Below are 25,125 nucleotides of genomic sequence, written 5' to 3'. Positions count from 1 at the left end.
CTATTCACCCGCATATTCGTGTAGAAGATTGCAAAAGGAAAGGATGTAACAGCTGAAAAAAGCAGCTTCAGCAGCGTAATCTCAGTGTATTTTCCAGGTGCCATGTCAAACACCAAATTAAAAATAAAAGTCTCCCCTCCCTCCTCCTACTCCAGGAACAGTCCTCTGGTTTCATTTTTTTGGGCTTTGCTCAGCTTTTGCCCACCGAGTTCCGCAGGCGGTGTTCACCGGAGTCGGTCGGCGGAGTCGCTGGTATGACTAATCAAAACCGCTATGGCCTCTTAGCGGAGAGCGGTAACAAGGCTCCTTTGTGAGTCTAATTATATCCCCTAAGCTGGCACAGCAGCGCGGATTAGTACAAGAGGAGGACAGTTGGTCGCGGAGGGCTGTGGGGTCCCATGCTCTGCCCGGCCGGCATTCCCCGCTTTTCCCAGGGACGGAGCCCCGGTGGGTGCCGCCCCGGGGCCCCATCGCTTCTCTCTTGGCCCAGTCCCGCTCCCTGACGTGGAGGCTTGCCTGCCAGCCGGGAGCCATGCCTGGTCCCTGAGGAAGGGCTCTGGGAAGGAGGCACTGCCCGGCGCGGTGCCTGGGTAGGTACCCAGGGCTGCGCCGGAGAGGGGAGCCTGCTGCCAGGAGGCAGGACGCCGGCACCTGATCCGCTCCGGCAGCTCCTCGCCCCTACGGCCCATCGTTGCGATAAGCAAGTGCTCGGGGCTTTTTTTGTGTCTTATTAACTTGTCCGGGAGGGTGGGGAGAGGGCTATGCAGGGTTGTCTCAAATGCATCTGATTAAAATTTCGTAATAGGATTGTTGAAGCGGAGTCGGCAGGTGTGGAAGAGGGGAGGTGACTTTGAGAAGAGTATTTTGTGGTTTGCTTGCCAGTTCGCCTCCCGCTTCTCACGCAGACCTGGCTTTGGCGTGCTTTGTGTCGCTGAGCAAAACAATTTATCTCCCAGCGAGGCCGTGCGCTGGGGTGGTTTGCAGTTGCTACTTCCGAAGAGGTCTGCAACTAGTCTTCTCGGGCCGGTCTCTTCATCCCAGTATGTATCATAAGGACAAATGGAGTAGCAGAGAGTCAGTCTGTTAGTGAAACTTACAGTGTCATGGCCTGAAAGTTTTTCAGTCTTGAGCTTTTATTGGTGTGAAAACAAAATTCAATGGAAAGAGTTTCCCAGGCTGTGAGCCGTTTGCCAGCTTGTGCAGAGGTTACACAAGGATGCAAGGGGATTTTTACAGAACAGTGCAAGAGGAAATGAGTATGCTGCTAAACGTGTGAGACCAAAATTGTTCCTCCCTGTAAATCTAAAGAAGGGATTGTGGGATTTCTCCTTGGGAAGGAGAGAATTATGAAGTAGTGAGCAAAACCGGGGGGGGGGGGGGGGGGGGGCAATCTTTTAAATACACTTGTCTTACGCAGTTTGGGGAAGGGGAGGGAGGGTGTTAAATGATAAATTTGGCAGAGTAGGATTTTCTTCTCTACTGCCAGGCAGTTGCTGCTTCCTGCTCTTTAAGAACATATGCTGTGAAGGTGGGGTGCCGGAGCAGCGTGGGCTCAGGACGTGTTTCTGTCTCTATCTGCTTAGCGTGACCAGACAGAGCAGCCAGCTCCATTAGAGAAATCCTTAATCTAGTGGGACTAATGGAGCTTCCCTCCAGCGTGAGCTGCTTGGATGGGAACTGCCCGTTGTGTTTGTGGGGCAGGATCCCAGAAGAGTTATGATCAATTTTTGTGGGTTACTGTTTGTTTATAATAAAGCATAATAATACATAGCAGAGCATTGGCACATAAAACGCATCACACATTTCTGCTGACCTTACTGAACTTTAAGTGAAGCTATAAAATACTGGACTTTCATGAATCGCTTGGAGCTCATATGTAGTATTCAGTGTGTCTCTTTCACTGATCTTTTTTCATATATGGAAGACATCATTTCTATTCCTTGAGGCTGTGTAAGCTTCCCTGAGGGAGCCCTATACGACCCTAATGCCAGCGTTACAACCCAATTTTGTTTTCCAGCTGAAGACTAAATCTAGTACATACAATGCAAACAGCTGAGTAGTCACTGTTAGAGCCATATTCACTGCTACAGGTTTAAAACTAGTGATGTAGGCACAACTTGCATGTGAATATAGTATTGTTACTTGTGAGATTGTCTGTAGATACCTTGCATCAGGATCCATACCTTGGTTTATGTGGGAAAAGTGCACGGATGAATTCAGTTATTAAACTACTCATTTGCTTCAGAGGGATGCTGGTAGCCCTTACAGCTTTTTGACACACAAGCTTTAGCAGCAGGCATAACTGTTTATAGAATATTAGCTAGAGCTTTTTTTCCCATGTGTTGTCATCCATTGTAACTGATGTGGCCTTGGAAAATCATTGAGGTAGTTTCCGATTTGATTTCTTTGTATCCAAGTGCATGTTTCAACTTGCGGTTTTTTAGTTTTATTTTTGCCAGATTGACTCTCTTGTAAAACTTACTCTTGGTGATAATTAGGGTGACTAAAGATTGAGATCTGAAGGGATGGCGTGAGGTGGGCTGGAAGAGGAATAATCTGTTGAAGATTTGTGTTGTTACTGCTGTGAAGTGTTTCTGTTTTCAATCTTGCTTGGAAAATAGCTTTTATTTTACTGGGAAGTGACTGAACCCAGCTTTCAAGTCTAATGATGTTAAATTGGGTGTGTATCTTGGCACGTTCAGTTTCTGCAAAATAAGCCTAAAAGCCTGCAAGAACATTATCCACTAAACAAAATCAGCTCTGCTCTGGGAATCCCAGAAATCAGAGTTGTCTGGGCGCTTTTAAACTTCCATCTCTAAGTGGTTTTAAGTGTTTTAAGGCTGCCATACGTCTGCTCAAAGTAAGGCCTGTATGTGTTCCCAGGGTATCCAAATCAAGGGGAACAGCATTGTTGCAGTTAATGGGTTAAGTAGGGTTTTATTTTTCTGATCAGCATAAATTTACTGAAGACTTGAGTGTGTTTACACAGTGGCTGGACTGGCATGGGTTCTTCACCTGGACCAGCGGCTTGGACCGGCAGCTCTGGGAGCTGCTGCCGCAGGGGTGGGCGCAGGGGACGGCTACTTATCCGTGTGCTCCGCTGTTTCTCTGGGGCAGGGGCTGAGGTGGCTGTTGTGGGTGAATCTTTGGCAGAGGTATCACTGGTTTGATACCCTTGCGTTCGTTGCATTTCCTTTTCGTGAACTGTCAGTCCTAGTTCGTGTCTGCGTTTCTGGAAGGGTCTCACGTTACTGAGAGGAGTGGAGAAATCAAGCCTTCTATTTTCAAGATTCAGAGGTACCCCTCGGTGTGTGTGATGGAGGGAGGAGGGTTTGGGCAGGGAGTGGAGGCAGGGAGAAGTCTGTGTATCCTGTAGGTACAGTACTGTGTGCGGAGAGCAAAGGAACCCATCTTCTCCAGGCACAGCTGCTAGTCCTTTTGCAGTAAGAAGAGTACCACTGTCTCTGGATGACCCAGATACTCGCCCGTAAGAGAGATGATGCAGGGGAAGGAAGGTCATTCTTACCAGTTCTTGCTCCTGTGGCCATCAGCTGGATCTTAGTCTTGCTTAACCACTGTGTCCTTATCAGCACTGTCTTGTAGCAGGGAGGATTGAAGTTGGGGTCCAGCTCTGCTTCTGACAGAGTAAAATGTCAGGAGGTGAAGCAGGACGTAGAGCCAACCTCAGCAGAGGAGCCAGCTTCTTTCACTTGGCCCATTGCGGACCCTCTAGGGATGGAGGGCAGTGGCCTTGCCTTTCTCAGGGTAAGGTGCAAATCTGCAGCCCCACAGGCTGGTAGGAGCTCTTGTTGACAGCAGTGACAATGTTATACCTGCCCATGCAGATCTCCTCTACTTCAATGAAGAGTCTCTACACAAAATGTTGGAGAGATTGGGTCTGAATTAGTACAGGCATAGGAGGAAAGGAGCTCGTGCTCCAAGAAGTTGCAGGAAATTATCTGCCCTTAGCCAATGGAGAAATTGTAGATGGGTGCATAAGTGTTTAAAATTGTACTGCTTCTTGTTACAATGCTGTTAGAGCTGCAGTCATCAGTTGGAGATTAAGGAGGGGATATAACTTGGAACTGAACAATTAGCTTCTCCACCTGAAACTTGAGCTGCCCCTGGGAGGTAAGGAGGGAGAAGTAACCTCAGAAGATGATTGTGCAACTATAATCACCTTACGCCTTGGGCTTCCAACACGTTAAGGCAGCTGAGATTTCATGCCCAAGTTATGAGATCTGTCATGTGCCAAAACTCTAATGTCTGTTTTAATCTGAAAATAGTTATTATGACAATAAAAATGCTTTTTAAAAACAGTGCCATATATCACAGAATGATTCACAGTTGCATAGCTATCTCCAAATGTCACATTCAGTAGAAGCACTATAAATTTTTTACATACACTTGTATGTTTAGCCCATAAGTGGCTCCTCTGGAAGAGGAGGTTTTCTTCCCCTTCCCCCTTTAGTTTTTTTTTTTTATGGAGCAGGTTTTTCTTTCAAATCTCTGTTGTCCTTTGGAGACCAAGATGCCTCGAGGGAAAGTTTCTGCATAAAAAGCTTATTCAGTTCTTTATTAATGTGGAAAATACTGTAATTTTTTCTACAGTATTGCACTCATCTTTTGTCTTAGTTATGGCTAAGCTGGAATAAACGGGTCCTGGATGCTGTGTGACATGGCCAGTATTTATTTGGAAGATTACTTGAGAATGCCAAGTGTTGTGAGAATAGGCTGAGAAGCAATGTCTGAATACTTAACAAGTGCATGCTCTTAAATAGATGACCAGGAAGACTTCATGTGGGCCTGTTGGTTCTACTTCTTATTCTAATGTTTTTTCTGGCTAAAAAGGACTATATCATTGGTAATAGAGACCTGCGGTATTGTTCTAAATATTTATTTCATTAAATATCATTCCTGCAGCGCATCTGCTTTTGCCATTACTCTTTGTGAACAATTTTACCACATAATGTATTGTCAAGGTTGCATTATCCTCTGCGTTTCTCTGCCACCACTACCAGCACAGTTTCAACAGAGGTTTAGAAAAGACTTTTGGGTAGGGAAGTCTAAACTGGGCCACAAGTTTTGTCATTCTGTATGAATTCCCTTACTGGTCCTGTTAGCTGGTGGTATTTTCAGTATTCCTTCTGTTAGGTCTTGCTGAACCTGAGTAATTTCTGCTGCTGTATTTGGGGAAAAAAATGTGGTATGGCACTTGAAAAGGTTTCAGAAAATGGGAAAGCCAGAATCTGACTGTTGCTCTGATGTAGAAATAGTTGGAGGGTTGAGTTAGAATACTGATGCAGAAATTCAAGAAACAGGAAACTGAGTTATCGCTGGTACGGCACTGTTGGTCTTGTAACGTCAAGATGTCCATAACTCCTTTTTAGTGTAGTGGTGATCTCGATATTACAGCTTCAGACTGGACAAGAAGGGATAGTAATCATTCCCTGAAGAAAACGGAAGCTATTTGTGGGCAGTTTGCACCAGTTTTAGACTGGGAATAAGATGCTTCTGTGTTTCAGAAGCTGGATAAATAATTCCCACCTTAAGGAAGGACAGGTACTGGGTTTAATTTTTATGCATGAAAATGTATAGTTATGGTATTGCAAATCCAGAGGTTTTGAGAGCAAGATTTTTACAGAGCTCAAGATACCGCTTTTAAGGTCTACAGGCTGGAGAAAGCTCAATTGCCAGCGTAGGGTATGTCAGGAGTAAATTGGGGTTGGGTAGACTGGAGCAGAGAGACCTGAGAGAATCAGAGATTTCTTTTTGAGAAGAGTATCTTGTTTGGTGATCTTGTTTTCTATACTTCTGAAATGTCCTGTGGATTCTGATGGAACAAAAGGCAGATCCTTCTCTTCCTGTATTTTCTTCATTCATGTTGAAGGTCAGTCAATATACACATCCACACACGGTGTGGGGTTATATTTTTTTAGGCATACTATGTTGATTATTCTTAGCTTGTAGATAATGTGGGGGTTTTGTATGTAGGTATGTTGAAATTTTGTAGCTTTTGGAAGGTTCCGCTCTGAAGCCTAATTTGAATTCAGGCCTGCAGATTATCCCTAGACTAAATAGATTTTGAAGGCAGTTTATCTAAACCATTAAATAATTCTTACCAGCTATTGACAGAGCTCTTAAATCTAGTATAATTAACTAACCTGATACACTGAATTTAATACATATTCATTGTTTTCGTCCATGTTTTAACTTGATTTTAAATGACTACAGCGCCATCTTCTATCACTGCAACTCTCCTTCTGACACTGCAGTAGATCCACAAAGAAGCCTGTCTGGCTGCCAACATAAACACACAGGTGGGTAAAGGCTGTGTAGGAACCGGCCCGCAAAGGGAGTGCAGGCTTGCCATGTTCTTGGAGAGGGGAAGGTAGGAATAGCCAACCCCAAACAAGCATGGGACGGGGGCTGGAGAGAGGAAAGGATGCAAAGATGGAGGTGGTGATGGCACTCCAAGGGGACTTGCGCTGGTGACTCCAGCCAGGGAGATGGTTGAGCTGAGCAAAGAGCTCCCGCTGCAGAAGGTGAGGGTATGAAAACTTCTTGCAAGGAGCTTCTGTAATTGCTAGGGATTAGGAATTGGGTGGACTGCTGTTAGACCAGGCTTGTTCATTGCTTCATGGTTATTCAGTTGTTAACAGCTTTCCTTAAGACACAATTTTCTTCACCTATAATGTGTTTTCAATACACTTTAACCAGAAAGAATAATAGTTTACTATTTGGTAAGTTAGAGGGATTCACAAAGTTGATTAGAGCCCAATTTTCATTTAGTTTTTTCTGTTTATCAAAATAATTTAAACTTTGAAAAGGGTTGAGTACACTAGGGCAGTCATAGATTTGTATTAGGATGACAAGGCTGCTAATGACTTTTCTCTTTGCTTGAAAATTTTATTCTTTATTTTTAATTTCTATACATGGGTTTTGGTGTTGCTTGAGACTACCAACTGTTCTCTCTCAACTGTTCATCTTCTGCAGTTTGTGTGTCTGTGCATGTTACGTGCACAGTCTTGGACGTCTGGGTTTTTTCGCCTGTGGCTGATCCAGCCGTCACCAGACAAGGGGATGTAGGCAGCAGGGCTCAGCTGTCTGAGGTCAGAGAGGAGTTTTTTCATATACCGAGCTGATTAGTTTTCATCATTGGTTCATCCCATTCCAGTGAAGCATGTCACGGGATTTTCCCAAAAGAATAGATGCTAATAAGGAGAGGTGGTTCTGACAAACAGATGGGGTGCGTGCTGCTGTTAATGAAGAGAAGCAGAGTCTTGAAACAAAAGCTCTGGTGTGGCTTTAGTGTTGCCAGTAGTAATTTGAATTGGTGTATGTCAGCCCTCCTGTGTTTATTTTGGAAAACAGTGCACAGTTGGCAAACTAACAGCAATGTCGCTGTTGATGATTTCTGATACTAAGAGCTTCACCTTTAAATTAACTTTCCTAGGCTACGGAGCTGGCATACTAGTTTTTTAAATCTCATATAAGCAGCATTTGATCAATTATGATGTGAAAGCATTTCCTTTTAATCTTCAGCAGATACCTAGTATAACAACGTTCAGCAAATTTTCATCCCAAATAAAGTTCCATTCAGGCATTTTTTTGTATTCAGGGAGTAAGCGTGAAAGAGAGGAGATGATGTGTGTTGTTTTTATAAAGCTCACTATAGATCTGCAGATGTAAAAGGCATTGCCTTAAAATACTTACCGTGATGATATTTACCAGTAGTTTTTCAGGTTTATTGCTGACCATGAACAGGCATTTTACACATTTTAAGTTTAATCTCTATAAAAGCGAGGATGTGATGTCTCCACACAGTTAACTTAAAATTTCAAGTCCTGATGTTTCTGCCTCAGCTAGGAATGCCCCGTTTGTTGGCTTTTGAGAGGGGTTTATGCAGTCAACTCTGTGCCTCAGCCAAACAAAGCCTAAATTTACGGTCCCTCTTTGAAAGGACATTTAAGGCTGTCCTGGATAGACAGTGTGAATGCTGGCATAGAGTGTACTTTAGAAAAAGTGTTTAAATTGCTGCTGTGTAGGCTCAGGACAGCAGGAAGTTGGGGCATCCAAGGCTGAATCTGAGTGAAAGGCAGTAGGACAACCTTACAAAAGGGAACAAAGCAGTTCAGGCCATGATGCTCTAGAAAGAAACAGGGAGATGAATTCAGAAGTGGACTGTGCGTCAAGATTTAGAAGGGTTTTGGTATATTGGGAAGACCAAAAACTGGTGGTTGAAGTGCAAAACCATCAACCTGGATAGAGAAGTTGTGGGCATATTTTGAATTCTGAAAAGCCTAAAAAGTGACTTTGCGTATGTGTATGGATATATATGTATATGTATATATCGTATGTATATATCTATACATATATGTATAGAGATATATGTATGTGTGTATATATATGTAACTTTTTTGAATCATCCATATTGGTTAAGGATGACAGACCATGAAGGTTTACATCAAAATATATTGTGGGAGTTTTTTTAATTTGGGGGTATCATTCAATACAGAGTTGTTGCATGAAGATTTTCAGGGGGCTTTCTGTGGTTTTTTCCCTTCTTGTATTCTTTCGCACATACATACCACCCCCCTTCCTTTCTCCGTTTTCAAAGAAATGAGGAAGAAATAAAGTGGGAGAGTAACCGTGTTCAGGAAAAGTGTTCAACCTCACCTTTTGGATGCTTTGTCCTCTTTTTAATATCATTTTTACCCATTGTTAGGTTCTCTGTTACATCCAAAGATACAGACAGGTATGTTGGGAGGCGGGACAGCACTGAAAATGACAAGGGGAAAGGAGGAGGGTTTTGTATTGCACTTAACATAAAGCTTCTTTATGGAATTGATAACAGCTGTTTGAGCCTATATTAGGGTAACTCATGGATGTATTGCATTATTGAGAATGACACGAAGCTGTTCACATTCCTAATATAGTTTTGCTGCTGGACCTTGGTCTTTTGCCAAATTTTAGATACTTCATTCCTATATTACATTGGCAGATAGATCTGCCTGTGGTGACTAATGTAACATGAAGTAATTGGAATTCTGTGACTATAGTTGCCTGAGAGAGAAAACACCTCATGTCTTTGTCTGTGGAGGGCGATGACTCCTTCAATACTGTATAGAAAGGAATGTTGTTTGCCTGTTTGGAGGGAGGGTAAGAAGAAAGAAAGAAGACTTTTTGACCAAGTGCGTGCTCATTCCAGAAAACATGTGATATGTTCAGGTAGCAATTTTATCTTTTTTTTTTGTTTTAGAAGAAAAATCATCCTATTCTAATCATGAGCTCCCAGGTTAGGCAGTTGGGTGAGGTCTTCACAATCTGCAGGGAAAAATACACTGAACTATTTTTGGAATGAAAAACAGTGACATTGTTAATTTCTTATTATTTGAGGCCCCTGTGGGTAACTGCAGCTTCATGATGGTTTTCAGCCTCCTTTTCTTCTGCCAAGGATTCAGAAGACTAAAAAAAAATCCAAATAATTTTTTCATAAATTAAGTGATTTAGTAGTTTATTCACAGTGGCTTTTTGCACACCCAATTAATTGCATTATATGTTGGTCTTCTAGTGTATTTTAATCCATTGAGCACAAAATTGGTAACCAACCAACCAAAAAAAAAAAAAGGACATGGCTTGGAAAGACTTTTCCCCCAGCACATGCAGATTTATAAAAAATTCATTAATGAAGTGTTGGTATGTCTGGCCTAGTGTTATTTTAAAGAAGGTGAGGTGAGAAAGCTGGGAACTGTGAAGCCGTTTGGAATTTATAAGGGGACAAGCAAGGGCACCTGTGCTGTCACTACAAATTCTTGAGATTTTCTCTATGTGGACTAAAAAGCAATGGATGAGTGGCTTGCTGAGGAGATTCCCAAAGACTGAACTCCTCGTAGTTAACTTGCATGGCTGGCACGGGGCAACACTGTTCATAACTGGCCATCTTAACAATGTATGAGAGGATTTTTTTTCCGTAAGACAAACAACACATGACTTGGTTTATTTGGCTTTGAAACAATCCGAGGGCACCTTGTGAGACGTACCATTCAGTACGTGCAGTGTCCGAGCGTGCTTCTTGTTTGAGAATGCCGATGAATTGTGCGTGTGACCTTTAAGCACGTGTAGGTTTCCATTTTATCTCAGCGCTGCAGCCTTTCTGCGTTTCCTTAGCGTTGCATCCTTGGCGTGCAGGCAGGGCAGTCTTGTAGCCATTTACCTTACACTGGAATTAGGACAAATTCCTGGTTGTAGGCAAGGTTTAAAATAACTGCAAGTAGTTTGGGCCTCTTGCTGCAACTGTGAAAATGTGAACTTGGGCTATTTTAAAAACAAAGTGCTGGAGAGAGGCTTTGCTTTACTGCTGGAAAGTCTTGAGTTGCATCTTGGTGAGTGGAGGGAGAACAACTTTATTCTGATGGCTGCTGTTCAGTTTAACTATATTTACTGGTTCCCAAATTCTGGGGCTTGCAGGGAAGTTGTACCTTGAAACGTGGACTATTCTGTGAAACAGTGGTCTGCAGCTTTGCGAACAAAAATGTTCTGTAGAAACTAAAGTGTCTGGCAACTGAATATGTTATTTTAAAGAATCATTAAATAATCACTACAACAGTTTTAACTCGGAGAATTAGTGCTGATGGTGCGAAACTGTTCTTTGTAGATACGGGTCGGTTTTGACTGAGGCCACTGACTCATCCTTAAGTTAGGAAAAATGGGGAGCTCTTGTCTAAACCTGGGTTTTGTTTCCTGGTGCAGCTGAACAGTAGGAAGGAAGCATTGCCTGTGCAAGGACTGCCATCAGCTGCCCGCTGGATGTGCCAGAGGGAGCCCTGACTAGAAAAGATGACTACTGATTCGAAGCGGTGCCGCCAATTCTGCAGCCGACAGAAAAAAAAAAAAAAATATTACCATGCGATGTTTCGGGGCCACAGAACAGCGTGCCGCTTTAATGTCCCGGGGAGGGATTAATTAGCATGAGAAATAGTAATAGTAAGAGGGAGTAAGCGCGGAGGGGAGCTGCAGTTGAGTGACTGGGTTCTCACAGGAGGTGCCTTCCCTGTCAGGAGCGGGGTTCCCGCCGGGCGGGGCGGGGGCGGGGCCTGGCCGCGTCCATCTCCTTCGCGGGGGTGTCGGGCCGCGCGGTAGTACTCCGGGGGGGGGGGGGGGGCTATTGGAGCCGTCCGTGGGACGGCGGTGGGCCGCCTTTGTCCGCCGAGGTGGAACCCGGCGGGGGGGGGGGGGTGTCTGTGGACTGGAAAGGGGTTCCCCCCCCTCCCCGCCCCCAGACGAGCTCAGCCATCTTGAAGAATTGCTTAGAGTGAACGTGGAAAGTAATGGTACGGATCGGTAAATTTTGGGCGACGTGAGGCCGTGAAATAACGGAAGACAGCCTTGAAAAAGGGCAGTGACTGGGCAGTCCTGGTTAAAGTGCCCCATTAGTATGACTGTTCATTTTCGGGGTTCCACAGTTTTACCTGAAAAATCCCCTTAGGAACTGTTCATTCCCATGTTCTTGAGATGGGCCGGAGCGGCTCCATGTGGGTATGTCGCCGCTGCGGGTATTAAAAACACTCCTTTGAGCTAAAGAGAAGGGGCCAGTAATGAGGGATGAAAAGCCGGTTTTCTATTTCAGAAATACAGTACAGCCTCTGTCATGTGTAGCTGCCACTAGTTGCAGTGAAAGATTTGCAGCCTTGCGCTTACATGTGAGCCTGCAGCCAGGCCTTCCGTCTTTGTTGACTCAGCAGAGGGCTGGAACGAAACTTTAACAGACAAATAAATCCCAGCAATTGCTTTCCGCCTGGACGCAGGCCCCTGGAACCGCCTGTCCTCCTTCTGCTTTGGGGCTCCAAATGCAAAAAAGCCTGTATGATAGGGTTACAGTAAGGGTGCTCTTTGGTAGATGAGAATAACACGAATTCTACTGGGGGGCGGGGGGAATACATGCCTCTGTTGGTGTATCTGCCAGCCTTTTATCTGAACGGTACCTACAGGAGTTCAGAATGTGTTTGAAAACAGGGGAGATGGCTCATATTCATTGATACTGTTGTATGCTGAGGTAGTTCAGTTACTTTATTCAATTTCCTGTCTACTTTTCACCGTTAAGATATTTTCTGACTTTTGTTGTTGTTTACAGATAAGTCTGCTTGTCCAGTTTAATTGTTTTTCCTCGAAGTACATCCTTTCTGCCCCCCCATCCAGTCAACTCCCTCAGTATTGCTGCAGCAGCCTAAACCAGTATCTCTCAACTCTACAGCCTGTGAAATTCAGAGTGTCTTTCTTAATGACTTCCAAGCAGTAACTATAAAAGGACAGATTTATTCTGAAAAACTGCATTGAAAAGGTTGTTTTATTGCTAGAGTATTTGCATACACATGTAATTGAGACCACTATCTTAATGGATTGCTTATAGTCAATAGAAACTGTTCTTTTACCTTTGTATCATATCTTCAGAGCTTATCAGCATTTTCCTTCCAGCAGCTTTTGTAAAAGCACTGGTAGAAAGACAGTCTCAGTGAAATGCTTTTATTAATGCTTCCATTAATGCTAGAGGTTTTCTGGGTTGTAGGTTCAGATGATCTCATTCTGTCACTCAGAATTAATACAGAGGTATTACATTAGAATATAAATGCTCAGCTTCCAGCATCTTTAGTTGCCTGCAAAATATTCATGTTTTGAGTCTTTTAATCTTTTCTTTCCAGTCCTCCTACCCGTTTGTGCTGAGTTGTGGAATCAATATTCATGCTGTGCTCCACTTACTAGGAAAAATTGTTTCCTAACATGCAGGACATAGTAAATGTCATTAAATTATGAGAGTCCAGCAGAAAGCATTGTTGACTATGCACGGTAAATTAATTTTTAGTCATGTTGTGGACTTCAACAAAAGCAGGTGTCTACATGATTCCACCTTCTAGGTATCCCACCAGCATTTTTAGGCTGTTCAGACTATTAAGTCTAAAAAAAAAGAACTCTGAAAAATATATGTGTCCACAAATAAAAAAAATGAAACAGAACATGTAAGTTCTTTTCCACTTGACTTGCTTCATGTCACAACTCAGTCTAGTATGTTCCTCCCCTTTCTTGGCTGCTAAGGAAGATGAAAGTGGTGGTGGTGGATATTGTAGCACAGAAAATGCCATCTGAAAATGATGTTCATGTAGCGAGAAACTATCTTATGAAGATCTTGAGAAGTTCCATGAGGTACAGTACTGACTTTACAAGTGCATCCCTTCTGTTCCTTCCCTCTGATTGGATTCCTCCTACCATTTGCCAAGGCCATAGCAAACTGTTGCAGAAGCCCTCTTCCCAACCTTAATTTCCTTACATTCCAAACATTGCCTTGTATAGTGCTAGTTTTCTAGTCTTGTGTTTCCGTAGTGGTGCATCATAGAAGAGTAATTGTCTCATAATAGATAAACCTTTTGCTGAATTGATGCCTAAGAGGTCTATTGCATTTGCCTAAATGGGTATTTGTGGTTTGCGAGCTGCTATCAGTACCTTTTAGAGGTGAGCTGTGGGGAAAAAAAGCCCCTCGATGTTCTGTGCAGCTGAACAGTGGAATGACTTTTTTCTGTCCCTGAACACAGGCTTGGGGCATGCAAGGACTGTCTGGAGCCCATCATCGCATGGCTGAGCAGAATCTTTTGCACTTGTTTGCTCTGAGAGTATTGGGGCTCTTCCACTCACTGTCTGAATTTCATATCCTACCAAGAAGAACATAGTGATGCTCTGCTTAACTGTTTCCTCTTCCGTCATGCTGGGAAGAGTAGGCTTTTGTTTATGGAAACAATTACTTCTTTTTTTTTTAGTGACAGTAATGATGCTACACTTCTTAGTGAAATTACAGCTTCCCTGTAGAATTATTATTCCCCTTTTGTAATCCCGCATGCAGAGTTTGGAAAGGCAATTTATCATTGAATTCATAAGATCTTCCTGAATGTGCTGCAAAAAGCCATGTACTCAAATTTGACCTGTTTTGAAGATAGTGGGTTTATAATGAGCTTTAGTTTTGTTCTCTAAATCCAGTGGCTGTCTGATAATCCAAATTTATAAAAAGGGGGAATGAGTAAAAAAATGTAGAACTGCCTTTAGAGTTCAAGCTGAAAATAGGGAACAGTTTCTCAGCTTAGCAAATGGCTTTCCTAACTCAGACAAATTACTTAACGTTGCAGTAATAAACTTCATAAGTACATAAGTGAAATACATGAGTGCATAAAAAAACCCTCAAGACCTAAGGTCCTATAAGTCTTTGTTTCAGACTGTGACTTGGAAGGATGGGATTTGTCTCACCTTATACCTCATCTAAATTTTAAATTACACTTCCCCCAGGATGAGCCAAAGAGAAGGGCAGGATGAATTACCTTCCAGAAGTTTCTGCTTCGTTCCGGGGCGACTGAGAGGTCTAGACAAATGGCCTGTGCTCGGCATCTGCTCACTGAAACAGAAGTAGCTGAATTCTACCCAAAAGGCTTCTTTAACATTGCGGGAAAAAGAATGCACTTATTTCATGAGTGCCAAGAGGTGTTACAGACAGCAGGCTCTTGGAAGGAAGTGCAAGCTGTTGTTACTAATTCCTCAACAGAAGGAAGGGGCAGAGGACTGTAGAGCAGTTTTGCAGAAAGGTTTGCAAGGTACAAAGCTCTAACAACTTGCTGTTGTACTTCTTAGACGGGATCTCTTCAGTTACATGAGCATGTACATTTGGAGGTGATATCCAAGTAGGTATTTGGGGACTTAAATGAGTTGATGAACCATATTTGGAAGAAAAAAAAAAAGTCTGTTTTTTATTTCTTTAAAAAACAAACAACAAAAAAACCCAAGACAAACAAAAAAAACCTGCATACCTGGGGTGCCAAACATTTCAAGACCTGAAGCAGAACTTGGCTGAAGTTAAAATTATTAGCTACATCACTCTAACTTGTGTGAAACAATGTACATGGCTTTATTCCTTCCTGTCATTAAGTGTTTTCTTCCCACCTCCTCCCATAAGCACATACCTACAGTACAACCTTGCAAAGCCCTACCGTACTGTTGTCATGTTGTAAATGTCTCGTAAGTCCCAGTATTAGCTTTAAATGTTAAAGCTCTGGATACATGTCCAGTACTTTAAAATTCGTTTGCCTGTCTCCACCCCTCATAAAAACCACCCCACCCCCAAAATACATAAAATTAAAAAAAAAAAACCCAAACAACCAAAAAACAAACAAACAAACAAAAAACCCACCACCAACAACCAAAAAAACCCCCAAACCAAAAAACAACACCCAAGCACAGACCTTGGAGAGTATTGATGTTTCCCTGCATCTTGGGCATTTTAAAGGAATGCTGGTGTCTTTTCAAAACTGCCATGCACGTAGAAAGTCGTCTCTTTTGCTGTCATTTAAAGTCATTATGCCTCTGTCTTATCTGTATAGTGTTTGACTACTGCCCTGGTAGATTTTTTGCTGCATGTCGCTTTACTGAACTGTTTGCATTAAACTAGTACACTCTACCTCTCTCATTTTCAGAAGAAATGACCTAGCCTGCAGGCCTCACTCCTGGCACGCAACCAAATTTACAGAAAGTCAACCTGAGACAGCCACGTCACATGTTTCCTCATCCAATGCCTGCACTCCCTGGCACTCGCGCTATCATGCAAGGTGAGTCTCTGCTTAAGTTACACGCATTAAGCTCCAACAGCGAGACAATAATAATGTAGGTCATGTCGTTGAGTGTTTTTTAAAGCAAATACAAATACAGAATCGTTGTGTTATACATCTTTAGTATTGACTGTCCTTTCAGTGCTTGAAGGGGGAGCATGGGAAGTTTGACGTATGGATGAATGGATTTCAGAAACAGTATGTGATATGTGCGTGTGATTGAAAGGTAAGAAACTAGCTTTAAAGGCAGTCAAAAGGTTATGTTTCTTGTTCTGCATTTCCTTTCAGTGTCCACTGGTAAAATACTAAACCTTTATAAGCTAAAAGAAACCATAAAAATTAACATACTTAAAGTGAAATAGTAAAGGGAGAAGAAATTGAAAAATACTGTTTCAGGCTATTAAAAAGCCTTTTCCTAAATGTAGGGTGCAGAATGTTTTAATGTTGGACTTTAAGGTATTACTGGTTTTATTAGTTAAATTGTCTTTCCGTAATCTGATCTTCCCTACAGCTGTGCTCTTGCTTGTGTAGAGAGGTAGTAAGACCAATGATTTTCAGTCCTATTTAAAGCACCTTAATATTTGTTAGGTCTCATCCAGCACTAGGGGAGAAAGGCTGGCACCCTTGTGAAACTTTAAACTTTTAGGTAACGCCTGTTTGTGTCTGGTTACAGGTTCTTGTTTGTTTCTTGCTCATAGGTGACATTTTCACGAGGTTTTGTTTTGGTTTGGTTTTCTTTTGTTGCTTTTTTCTAAGTTCCCATTGGGCCTTAGTTACACTGAGCATTAAAGAAAATGAGTCTGGTACGCAATCCGAGTTTGGAAAATAGGCTTGTGTTTTCTATATTTACTGCTGTACATTCTCTGTCATTATTTCTTGATGTTAATTTATTGTGGTAGTTAAAACAGAAGAACATTCATACTTTAAGATTTTATTTTATTTTTCATGTATTTTTTACAATCATTTTTACATCATTTGTTTTCTTTGGAAGCCCTCTACTGTTTTTGAAATAACTTGCTATATGCCCTTGAATAAAGTATGAATGTTAACATTTAGACAAAAAGGTTTTTTAAATGCATTTTGTAATACATCATTAATAGAAGTTTTAGCACATTATATTTCTCAAATCCTCAATTACAATTGCTGCTGTTTTACACTGATTTAGAGAGTTTGTATTTAAATTTCATGGAGATGGGCTGAATTAGATTTATAGATTTGAAGACAGTAAAAGTCCTTGTACATAGAAGCAAAATTCAGAAATTTCTAAAAACTTTATAGCATCCTGGTTGCAATGCTAACTCAAGAGTATTTCTACTTTCGGTCTACTGAGTCTTCTGACTGAGCTGTAAATCAATATATGCTTCCTGATGGTTGTCCTTGTACCTTGTGAAAGTAAAATACTGCAAGACACATGTCTCAAAGTGTGATTTGATAGGAGCTGGGCAAATCACAATATTTAAAAAAGAAAAAAAATACTAATTTGGTTCAAGGCCAGTTTGGAATGAGCTTTGGGCAGGAAATTGTGGGTGTAAAGGAAAAAGGGGAGGGGAATAGAGCAGTCCTCTCCCCCCATATATCAGAAATAGCAGCAACTGCTGGTAGACATCAGTATTAGTAAAAAGGGCAAATTCTGCTTTCTTAGATGCTGCTGAAAGAGTTAGTGGCTTTAGCACAGTCTAATACCAGGTTTCCCAGGGCACTGCCATCCTGAACCCCTTGGTTGCCTGTGCTGCCCACTTGAAAAGTGATGTACTTGGGAGATTTGTTGGTCCTGGTGCCTGTTGCCAAACACAGTTTCAGTGGCAGAGCTGACTTCAGACTGTGGCTGCTGGAGGCCCAGCATTCCCAGAGTGCCAGCCCAGGGATTTGGGTATTTTGAGGATCCCAGTTGCAGAGGGGGGTTCTTCGGGCTTGCTCTTCTGCAGAAAGAGAAGGTGAGCAGCTTCAGAGGTTCCCCGCTTTCAAAGTACAATCCACAAAATCAAGAAGCACCCGGCACTCTAAGTCAAGCACCAAACTGAACAAGAGACACAGTAATCAGTAGCTGAAAGCAGCAGTATGCAAGGAGATAATAGAAATAGCCTGAGGAGGGGATGTTTCTAGCCCAAGGATCCCATCCTTGAGCTATTTCTGGAATTTCTTGTCCTTCCTTGAGCTAAGCATTTGAGATTTGGTATTGACAGCCTAAAATCTCTTCTGAATGTGCCTGCCTGCATTCCCTCTGTGAGTGTGAAAACTAAACCACTTGTAAAACACGGAGAATTCTATCAGGGGGAGAGATGCTTTTGCTCTCTTCCAAGTAGGATATACCCGGATTTGGCGAGGGGGGGGGGGGGGGGGGGGCGGGCTGGGGTGCAGCTGGACAAAAGAACCCTCTGAAAATTGTCCTTACTACCTAGGTAGATGCTAGATTAAGCTATGGGTGATTCAGTTGGGGGGGGTATTGGCTCGTTTTGGTGGAGGTTTTTTTGCCAGCCTACTGGATTTGGACCTTTGAGAAGGTACATGAAGCTAGAGGAAGACAGACAGACCAGAAGGGACTGTACCGGTGTAGATAGGAGAGAGGGTGGTTCTGGAGCCCAGGTCTCCACATCCACCACTATATGTGTATTTTTTTATCATGCGACTTTCATTCAAAAACTGTAAGCTATCTTGGGAGCACTAGGCCAGGTCTAGGTGCCTCTCACACAAGGCTAGAGGGTTAGACCTTGTAAGCTTTTGGTGCCTTCATTTCCCTCTGTGAGTCTTCTGCTGTCCTTTTCACAGAAGTCATACCGTAACAACATGGATGCAGACTTTTTTCCTAGCCCACCCTAGACTAAGGCTGAGTGCACTTTTCTGGGAGGTGTGGATATGAACTATCTTAAGTTGCTGAAAGTTTAGACCCTGCATTTTCTTCCAGTAGGATATACTATAATAGAGGATCTTATAATTTTTGTTTTGTTTTGTTTTTTGAGCCCCTGGGTGTGCAGTTGAAACCAACAACCTCTTCTACTTTGTTCTAGCCTTACAGGTGTGGGTGTGAGGCAACTATGCTTTGAGAAGGCTGCTTAAACTGAGTTTTGGGGGCAATTAGGGTCAGGTACATCTGGTCTGTAATCCCATGCGGTCTGAATGTGGTCTGATTTGCTGAGATGATGTCATTTCTGGGAGGGCCCAGAAGCAGAAACTCATGCCCCAGGGTTGGTGGGGTGCTTCTTGGCCAAAGTGGCCAAGGATGGTGTTTGTAGATTATTCCTGGACTTCACCTGCCAGACTTCAACCAGCAGTGTAGGTGTTTTTATGAATCCACTCTAAAAAAGCCATTGAGAGAAGGATATCCTGGGATGCCAGGCTCGGGGAGAGAAATGGCTCTTGAACTCTCTTCCATGTCAGGGTTCATGGGAGGATTGCCCTGCAGTTAAGAACCACAGGAGGCCATGCTTCGCAGTAACACACCACCAGAAACTTTCCTGTCCTTTCTTTGAAGCTTTTGCTGCATCTGCTGCGTTTCCCGTAGGCGTTTTCTGGCAGGCCTTTGACCTCTTATGCTGATGATCTCTGCTTCACATTTGATACCAGCAGATCTACATGAGAATTGTAAATTGCGGGTTTCCTGCACAAGTGTCATCTTTATTTTAATCGATGCCCAGTATCTCCTTAGTGCTGAAGAGGGGGGAGAAATATCAGCAATTCATAGCAATATCTGGCTTACATTCTTCATTAACAAAGGAGATCCTAATAATGACCAAGACATTTTTTACATGAACCACAGTATCTGCCTAAGATGACAATTAAGACCTTTTTAAGTATTCAGTAAGATGTTTTAAAATGCTGAAAATAAAAGAATGAAAGAACAAAAAACCCACAAGATGAGGCCAATGCCAGTGTATCTTGTTAATAAAATGCTTTTAGAAAATAAGCACCAAGTATACCTTCTCTTATTTCACATAAAGTGCTTTTGACCGTGTTGTATAAAAAAAGTTACAAAGGCTATAGTAATAGAGGGGAAAAAAAGCAATTCTTATGTTAATACTGAATTCCAAAGAACTGTTGTTGACCTTTGCAATATTTTTGACAGAAAAAAAGACCTTTATCACCCTCTGTATTTTTTATGTGGACTAATGTAATTTCATTGCTAGCTTTCACAGGTTGCTTTACTGCAGAAGATTTGATAGATGCTTCATATAATTATAGCTACAGGGAAGTGGAATAATTCTGGGATTTCTACCCAAGGGGCTTTGCATGCAAGGGCAAGAATTTGAATTTGGTATATAAAAGCAGGAGGGGCTGCCAGTAAAGTTCAAACAGGGAGATGTGATGAGAATAATTGGAAAGACTATCATCTCAGCATGAGTGTGTTGGATTGACAGGGGCTGGGTGCTGTGAAAGATAGAAAAGAAAGAAAACAGAACAAAACTGATTGGGTAGAAAAACAACAGAAGCAGCAAGATTTTGAAATAGTGTTCTAGGCAAATGATCCAGAGAAAGTACGGTGTCAAAGATGACATTTCTATAGAGGAAAGAGTGGCAGAGAGGAACTGGTGGCGGTAAGGATTCTTGAAGGAAAGTCAGAAGCTTAGTTTTGGCCATGCAGAGCTTATGTTACTCAGGCATCTCCTGACATTTTCCTGTCAGTGTTGTGGATCTGGGTGGAATTGAATGACGTTGTAATGTTGTCAACCCGAGAGTGGTTTGAAACCACACTGATAAGGTGCATGCGGAGCCTCAGAACTAAAATGGTGGTATTTGAGGCAAATGTTTTTAGTGAACCTCTGTTTAGAAATGAAAATATTAAATGGATGGACAGATTTGGATAAGCAGGACAAGGGAGTAACTTTATGGGCTGAAGAAGTTTAGGGTGAGATTAGAAAAGATGAACAGGGAAGTACATGACTTAAATAGCTGGAAGAATCGGGGTGCCTGGAAAATAAGCTGAAAAATAAGTTGGTGTTTGTCCTGGGAAAGAGGGAGCTAATGGAGCTCAAACTAAATTAGGCTAAAAGTAAAGTCAGCAGAATCAACAAGTTGCAGAGGGAGAGGGGAGCCTTCAAGGAGATAAATGTGCATTACTTATTGGTCAACTTAGAAAGGGAAATTGAGTTAGTTATTAAGGTTTCAAGCTTTGAATCAGTGGCAGAGTATAAAGATAAAGCCTTGACTTGTGTTCAAACTTCCAATTTTATTAGATTGTTTGTCTCGTAACTGCTATGCAGATGGATGTTAACCAATGTTAGTAAAATTGGTGCCTGTATATTTATAATTATGTTGTGGCATTTTTTGACTGGTATATTTATGCTGAGGCTTTTTGTTTATTTCCTACCATAGTTGTTCTTCTCATGACCTGTCAAACTCGTGGGATCAGTCAAGTCTACATCGCACTTCTGACCAATTCAGCTCTTTGGGAAGTATGGACAGCTGGGACCACACTCCACAAGTAGCCCAGTACGGAAGGCTTTCTTCTGCAAGATCTAATAGTAGCATTGATCATCTAGGGAGCCAAAGTAAGCGGGATTCAGCCTACGGGTCTTTCTCCACAAGTTCTAGCACGCCTGACCACACTCTATCCAATGCAGACACTTCTTCAACAGAGAACATGCTATACAAAGTAGGCCACTGGGAGACTGCTAAGCACGGAAATAAGTCTGGCCAGTTCTTGAATGACAGCAGTGGAATAGAGGACAAACCTGGGTATTTGCCAGCTCCCATCCAATATGAGAACAACAGAAGTCCTAGAATAGAGGAACACCCCGATGGCAAGCTCACTAGCTCTGGAAGATCCAGTTTTGGACCTGTCTGGTATGTTCCTGATAAGAAGAAGTCTTCATCTCCTCCCCCCCCACCTCCACCTCTTCGTAGTGACAGCTTTGCTGCTACCAAAGGCCATGAGAAAGCCCATGGCCCTGCGTACTCAGAGGGTGCCAGCACGCAGCACTTTACAGCCCTGAACCGGTCTCAGCCCAGGAGTGACTGGAACTTGGAAACTGTGGAGCAGCAGCGGCGGCCCTCCAGAGCATGTGACAGGAGGGTCAGCAGCTCAAATTATAAATCCGATCTCAGTTCAGAACACACTTTTTCTTCAACTGGTGAAAGGTACAATAGTAATGCAGGAACTGTGAACAAACTGCAGTCATCCTTGTCCAGCACGGATGTTCGGTTTGCACAGCCTACTTACAGTTACCACCACCAGCACCAGTACAGTGATGAAAGCACTTTTTTTCACAATGCAAGAATCTTAGCTGCACCTAAAGATCAGCAACATTACCTGGCCTATAGTGGCATTCAGGAGTTACCTACAGATCATTTTCATGGCTACAGTCCAAACCAAGCCAGTCTGCTCAACACTTCTTCTTCTTTGAACAGTGCTGCTGAACAGAAGCTGGACAACACTGGACAGAGTCGCTATTATTGCGTGACAGCAAAACAGCCTTCTCAGGGAAGCTCAAAGCCACTACAACTCAAGGATGACAGCTGGAAATCGGCAGTGGGGACTGATGCATTGCTTGGACCTCATGAAAATCCTGCAGTTGTCACAATGGTCCAAAAACCAAAATACTATCTACCTCAACAACCTGTTGAATCCTCACTGAAAGGGTGTGAGAACAGTAGTCATTACCCAGTGGACAGAGAGGGGGATGCTAGGTGTGCTGTAGTAGAAGAAGCTAAAAAACCCAATCATACTGAAAAGTCTGGACAAAAGAAAAACTTTGAGAGCAGCTCTGAGGAAGGTGAAACTAGGTACGGTCAACAGGAGTATGTAAAGGGCTGTGTCCTTACCACTGAAAACAGATCTGCTCAGAAAGATTTTAAGTGGGGGAAAGATGAGAGTAGCAAGATTTCTCCTCAGAAGACTCCAATGTTGCACTCTTTAGCTCAGGAAGGGAAAAAACAGTCTGACAACAGCCCAGAAGCAGTAACAGAGCGACAGGCCCCATTTGACACTCACTTGTCTAAACAGGCACGAAGGAGCGATCGTTTTGCAACAACCCTGAGAAATGAGATCCAAATGAGAAGAGCGAATCTGCAGAAAAGTAGAAGCACTGCTACATTGGTAGGGTCATCTGAAACAGAGGAGTGCAATGAGACCTGGAAGCCAGATTCAGCAGAAAATGTCACTGCCTCCCCAGATGCTAACTTTACCAGCACCTACAAAGATCACCTCAAGGAAGCACAGGCCAGGGTTCTGAGGGCGACGTCCTTCAAACGGCGGGACTTGGAGCCCAGTCCCGCTGAATATCTCCCCAGGTCACCTGAGCGGAAAACTGGTAGTTACAACTCTTCATTGTTGGCTTTGGTTTCTGAAGACGTGTCTGGATTCCTCGAGGCTACACAAGCTAAACCGAACCCTACAGGGAGTGGCACTCATCACGTTTCTCGGATTGGAGCCAGGAAGAGGTTCACAACAGAGCAAAAACTGAAGTCTTACTCTGAACCGGAGAAGATGAATGAGGTGGGGATGTCAGAGGATGAGTGCCGTGCTCATTGCCGTCCAAATACATCTGAAGAAGCCCTGGGCTCGTTTGCAGACAGGTGGAAATTTTTTGAAGAAACAAGTAAGCCTGCATATAGGAAATCAGCACAGAAACCAGCCCCCCACAATCTAGCCGAGGGGCAGCCTGAAAGGCCGGATAGGAAAGCTCACGGGGGACAAGAGGGAGAGGAGTCATGGTATGAGAAAAGAGGTCGGGCAGCCTCTGTTGGACTTGAAACTGCACATGCTTCAAAAGATCATGTCCACCATCGTAGCAGCAATAAGGCTGCTGACATGACTGTGAAATCTGAACAGCCGCAGCGCCTGGGAACCTTTGCAGAGTATCAGGCATCATGGAAGGAGCAGTGGAAGCCGATAGAGCCACGGAGCTCAGGAAGGTACCATTCAGCCGATAATATTCTTGATGCAGGCCACGAACAACATGAGAAACCCCAGTACACCCATGAGAGGTCTAGATCATCCCCTTCTACTGATTTCTACAAACAGGTACAAGTGTCTTTCGCATTATCCTTTAAATTGCCTGAGGTGGGGGGGCAGGAGAGCGGTGGAAGGGGAAAGAGAGCATTTTTGTGAACATTTCCAGTTTAGAAGCACAATGTAGCATTGTGTTTGCCTTTTGTCAGTAAAGGAATAATTGTTACAGGTAGCTCTCATAAGTAAAATTAAGAAGATCAAAGTTTGTATTGCACAAGAATTGAATGTAGCAAAGAGCAACTGGATCAAGTAATTTCTTGTGTGTTGTAGCCAGATGGAAGAAAAATTGATTTGATGATATCCTCTTTTTTACAGTACAGGTGTAGAAGGATCAAAGCAATCTTCACCCAGAGTTATTTCTTCATTGGTGTGGCCGCCTTACCCATTTTAAGGCTTTCGGTTCTCTGAAACTATGAAGAAAAATTTTCCAAGGGGAAATAATATCTACTTTTGTGCAATTTTGTTAATGGTCTAATCATTTTCCATAGATGTCCTCTTTTCTTCTAAACTTGCTTGATGCAAAAGCTACATAGGACAAAACTTCTGCCTAATACAGTTTAGAGATTAAAAATATGCCTGTTAATATTAAAGCTACACTACAGCAACAAGTGAAACTGCTTAGTGTTTCATTTTATGTCAGTTTGCTTGATTTAAGATGCATAAATTCATTCCTTAGAGAGATGCCAAATGTCTGTTCAACTTTCAAGCAAATACTAAGTTAATTGTTAACTGAGCGAGGCCAGGGAATGCTTGGCAGGTGTCAGGAGAAGTAAACAGAGAAACAAAGTCTCTTAAGTTCTCTGTTTAAAAGATGTTGTTCAAGCTGCTACAAGATTGCCTGATATGTATAAGGAGTCATAGTGTATTCAACTTGTGTTGAACTTCACCTTACGCAAGAAAAGAATTGAGGCAATGCAGTTGTATCTTATTTTTTCCTTTTTTTTTTCCTCCCCTCTTGGTAAAAACATTGCATACGTACATACATACACATCCACACGGCACCTCTGTGTGTGTGTATATACAGGGAGTAGAATGAGAATAGCTCAAAAAGAAACAAGTATGTTGATCTCTAAAAGTTGTGGACTCTTTTTCTTTAAGTTTTTTGTGGCTTTAAGTTTTGGAAAAGTTATTTTTGAATGCTATGTGCAGACTTAACTGTGTGGATAATTTACTAGGGTAGAGATTCCAAGCACTGGAAATACTCACCTGGAAGTTATTTTGAAAATTAAATTAAATAAATTATTAAATAATTGCCTACCCAGCAGAAAAATCATCATATAATCTATTCCATGTATGCATTTCTGGTTTATTAGTCAGTGCCTTTGAGTTCAGTATAGGACTCCTGGGGCAAAACGCCGACACCTGTTTAGGCACCTGGAAAATATGGTGATAAGTGCATTGAAGATGCTTACAACAGACTGAAGTAAATAAAGATGTTGTTTCGCATATATGATTCAGATGATTCCAGTGCTAATGCGCAATTAAATTTCCTGTAGGTTCAGTGTTTGTAATGCAAAGCTATGCTTTGGGTGTGGTTGTTTGAAG

At 42.6% G+C, this 25,125-nt stretch overlaps 1 protein-coding gene across 9 annotated transcripts in view; it reads left to right on the top strand.

Annotated features, from left to right (window-relative positions):
- The window catches only part of SHROOM2 (shroom family member 2), a 130,660-nt gene that overhangs the window by 68,962 nt on the left and 36,573 nt on the right, over nucleotides 1-25,125 (top strand). For 3 of the 9 annotated variants that reach the window (XM_052773622.1, XM_052773613.1, XM_052773615.1), the window contains exons 3-5: nucleotides 13,090-13,197; nucleotides 15,504-15,635; nucleotides 20,943-23,592. In XM_052773622.1, coding sequence (XP_052629582.1) covers nucleotides 13,094-13,197; nucleotides 15,504-15,635; nucleotides 20,943-23,592 — 2,886 coding nt within the window. In that variant the 5' untranslated portion in view covers nucleotides 13,090-13,093. Of the gene's footprint in view, nucleotides 1-465; nucleotides 591-13,089; nucleotides 13,198-15,503; nucleotides 15,636-20,942; nucleotides 23,593-25,125 lie in introns of those variants that run through there. The other 6 variants (XM_052773617.1, XM_052773619.1, XM_052773620.1 and 3 more) reach the window with 5 other exon arrangements.

This window comes from Harpia harpyja, chromosome 22, assembly GCF_026419915.1.
Source record: "Harpia harpyja isolate bHarHar1 chromosome 22, bHarHar1 primary haplotype, whole genome shotgun sequence".
NCBI lineage: Eukaryota > Metazoa > Chordata > Aves > Accipitriformes > Accipitridae > Harpia > Harpia harpyja.
Note: the sequence above shows the minus strand (reverse complement) of the source record. Positions and strands in the feature narration are given on the sequence as shown.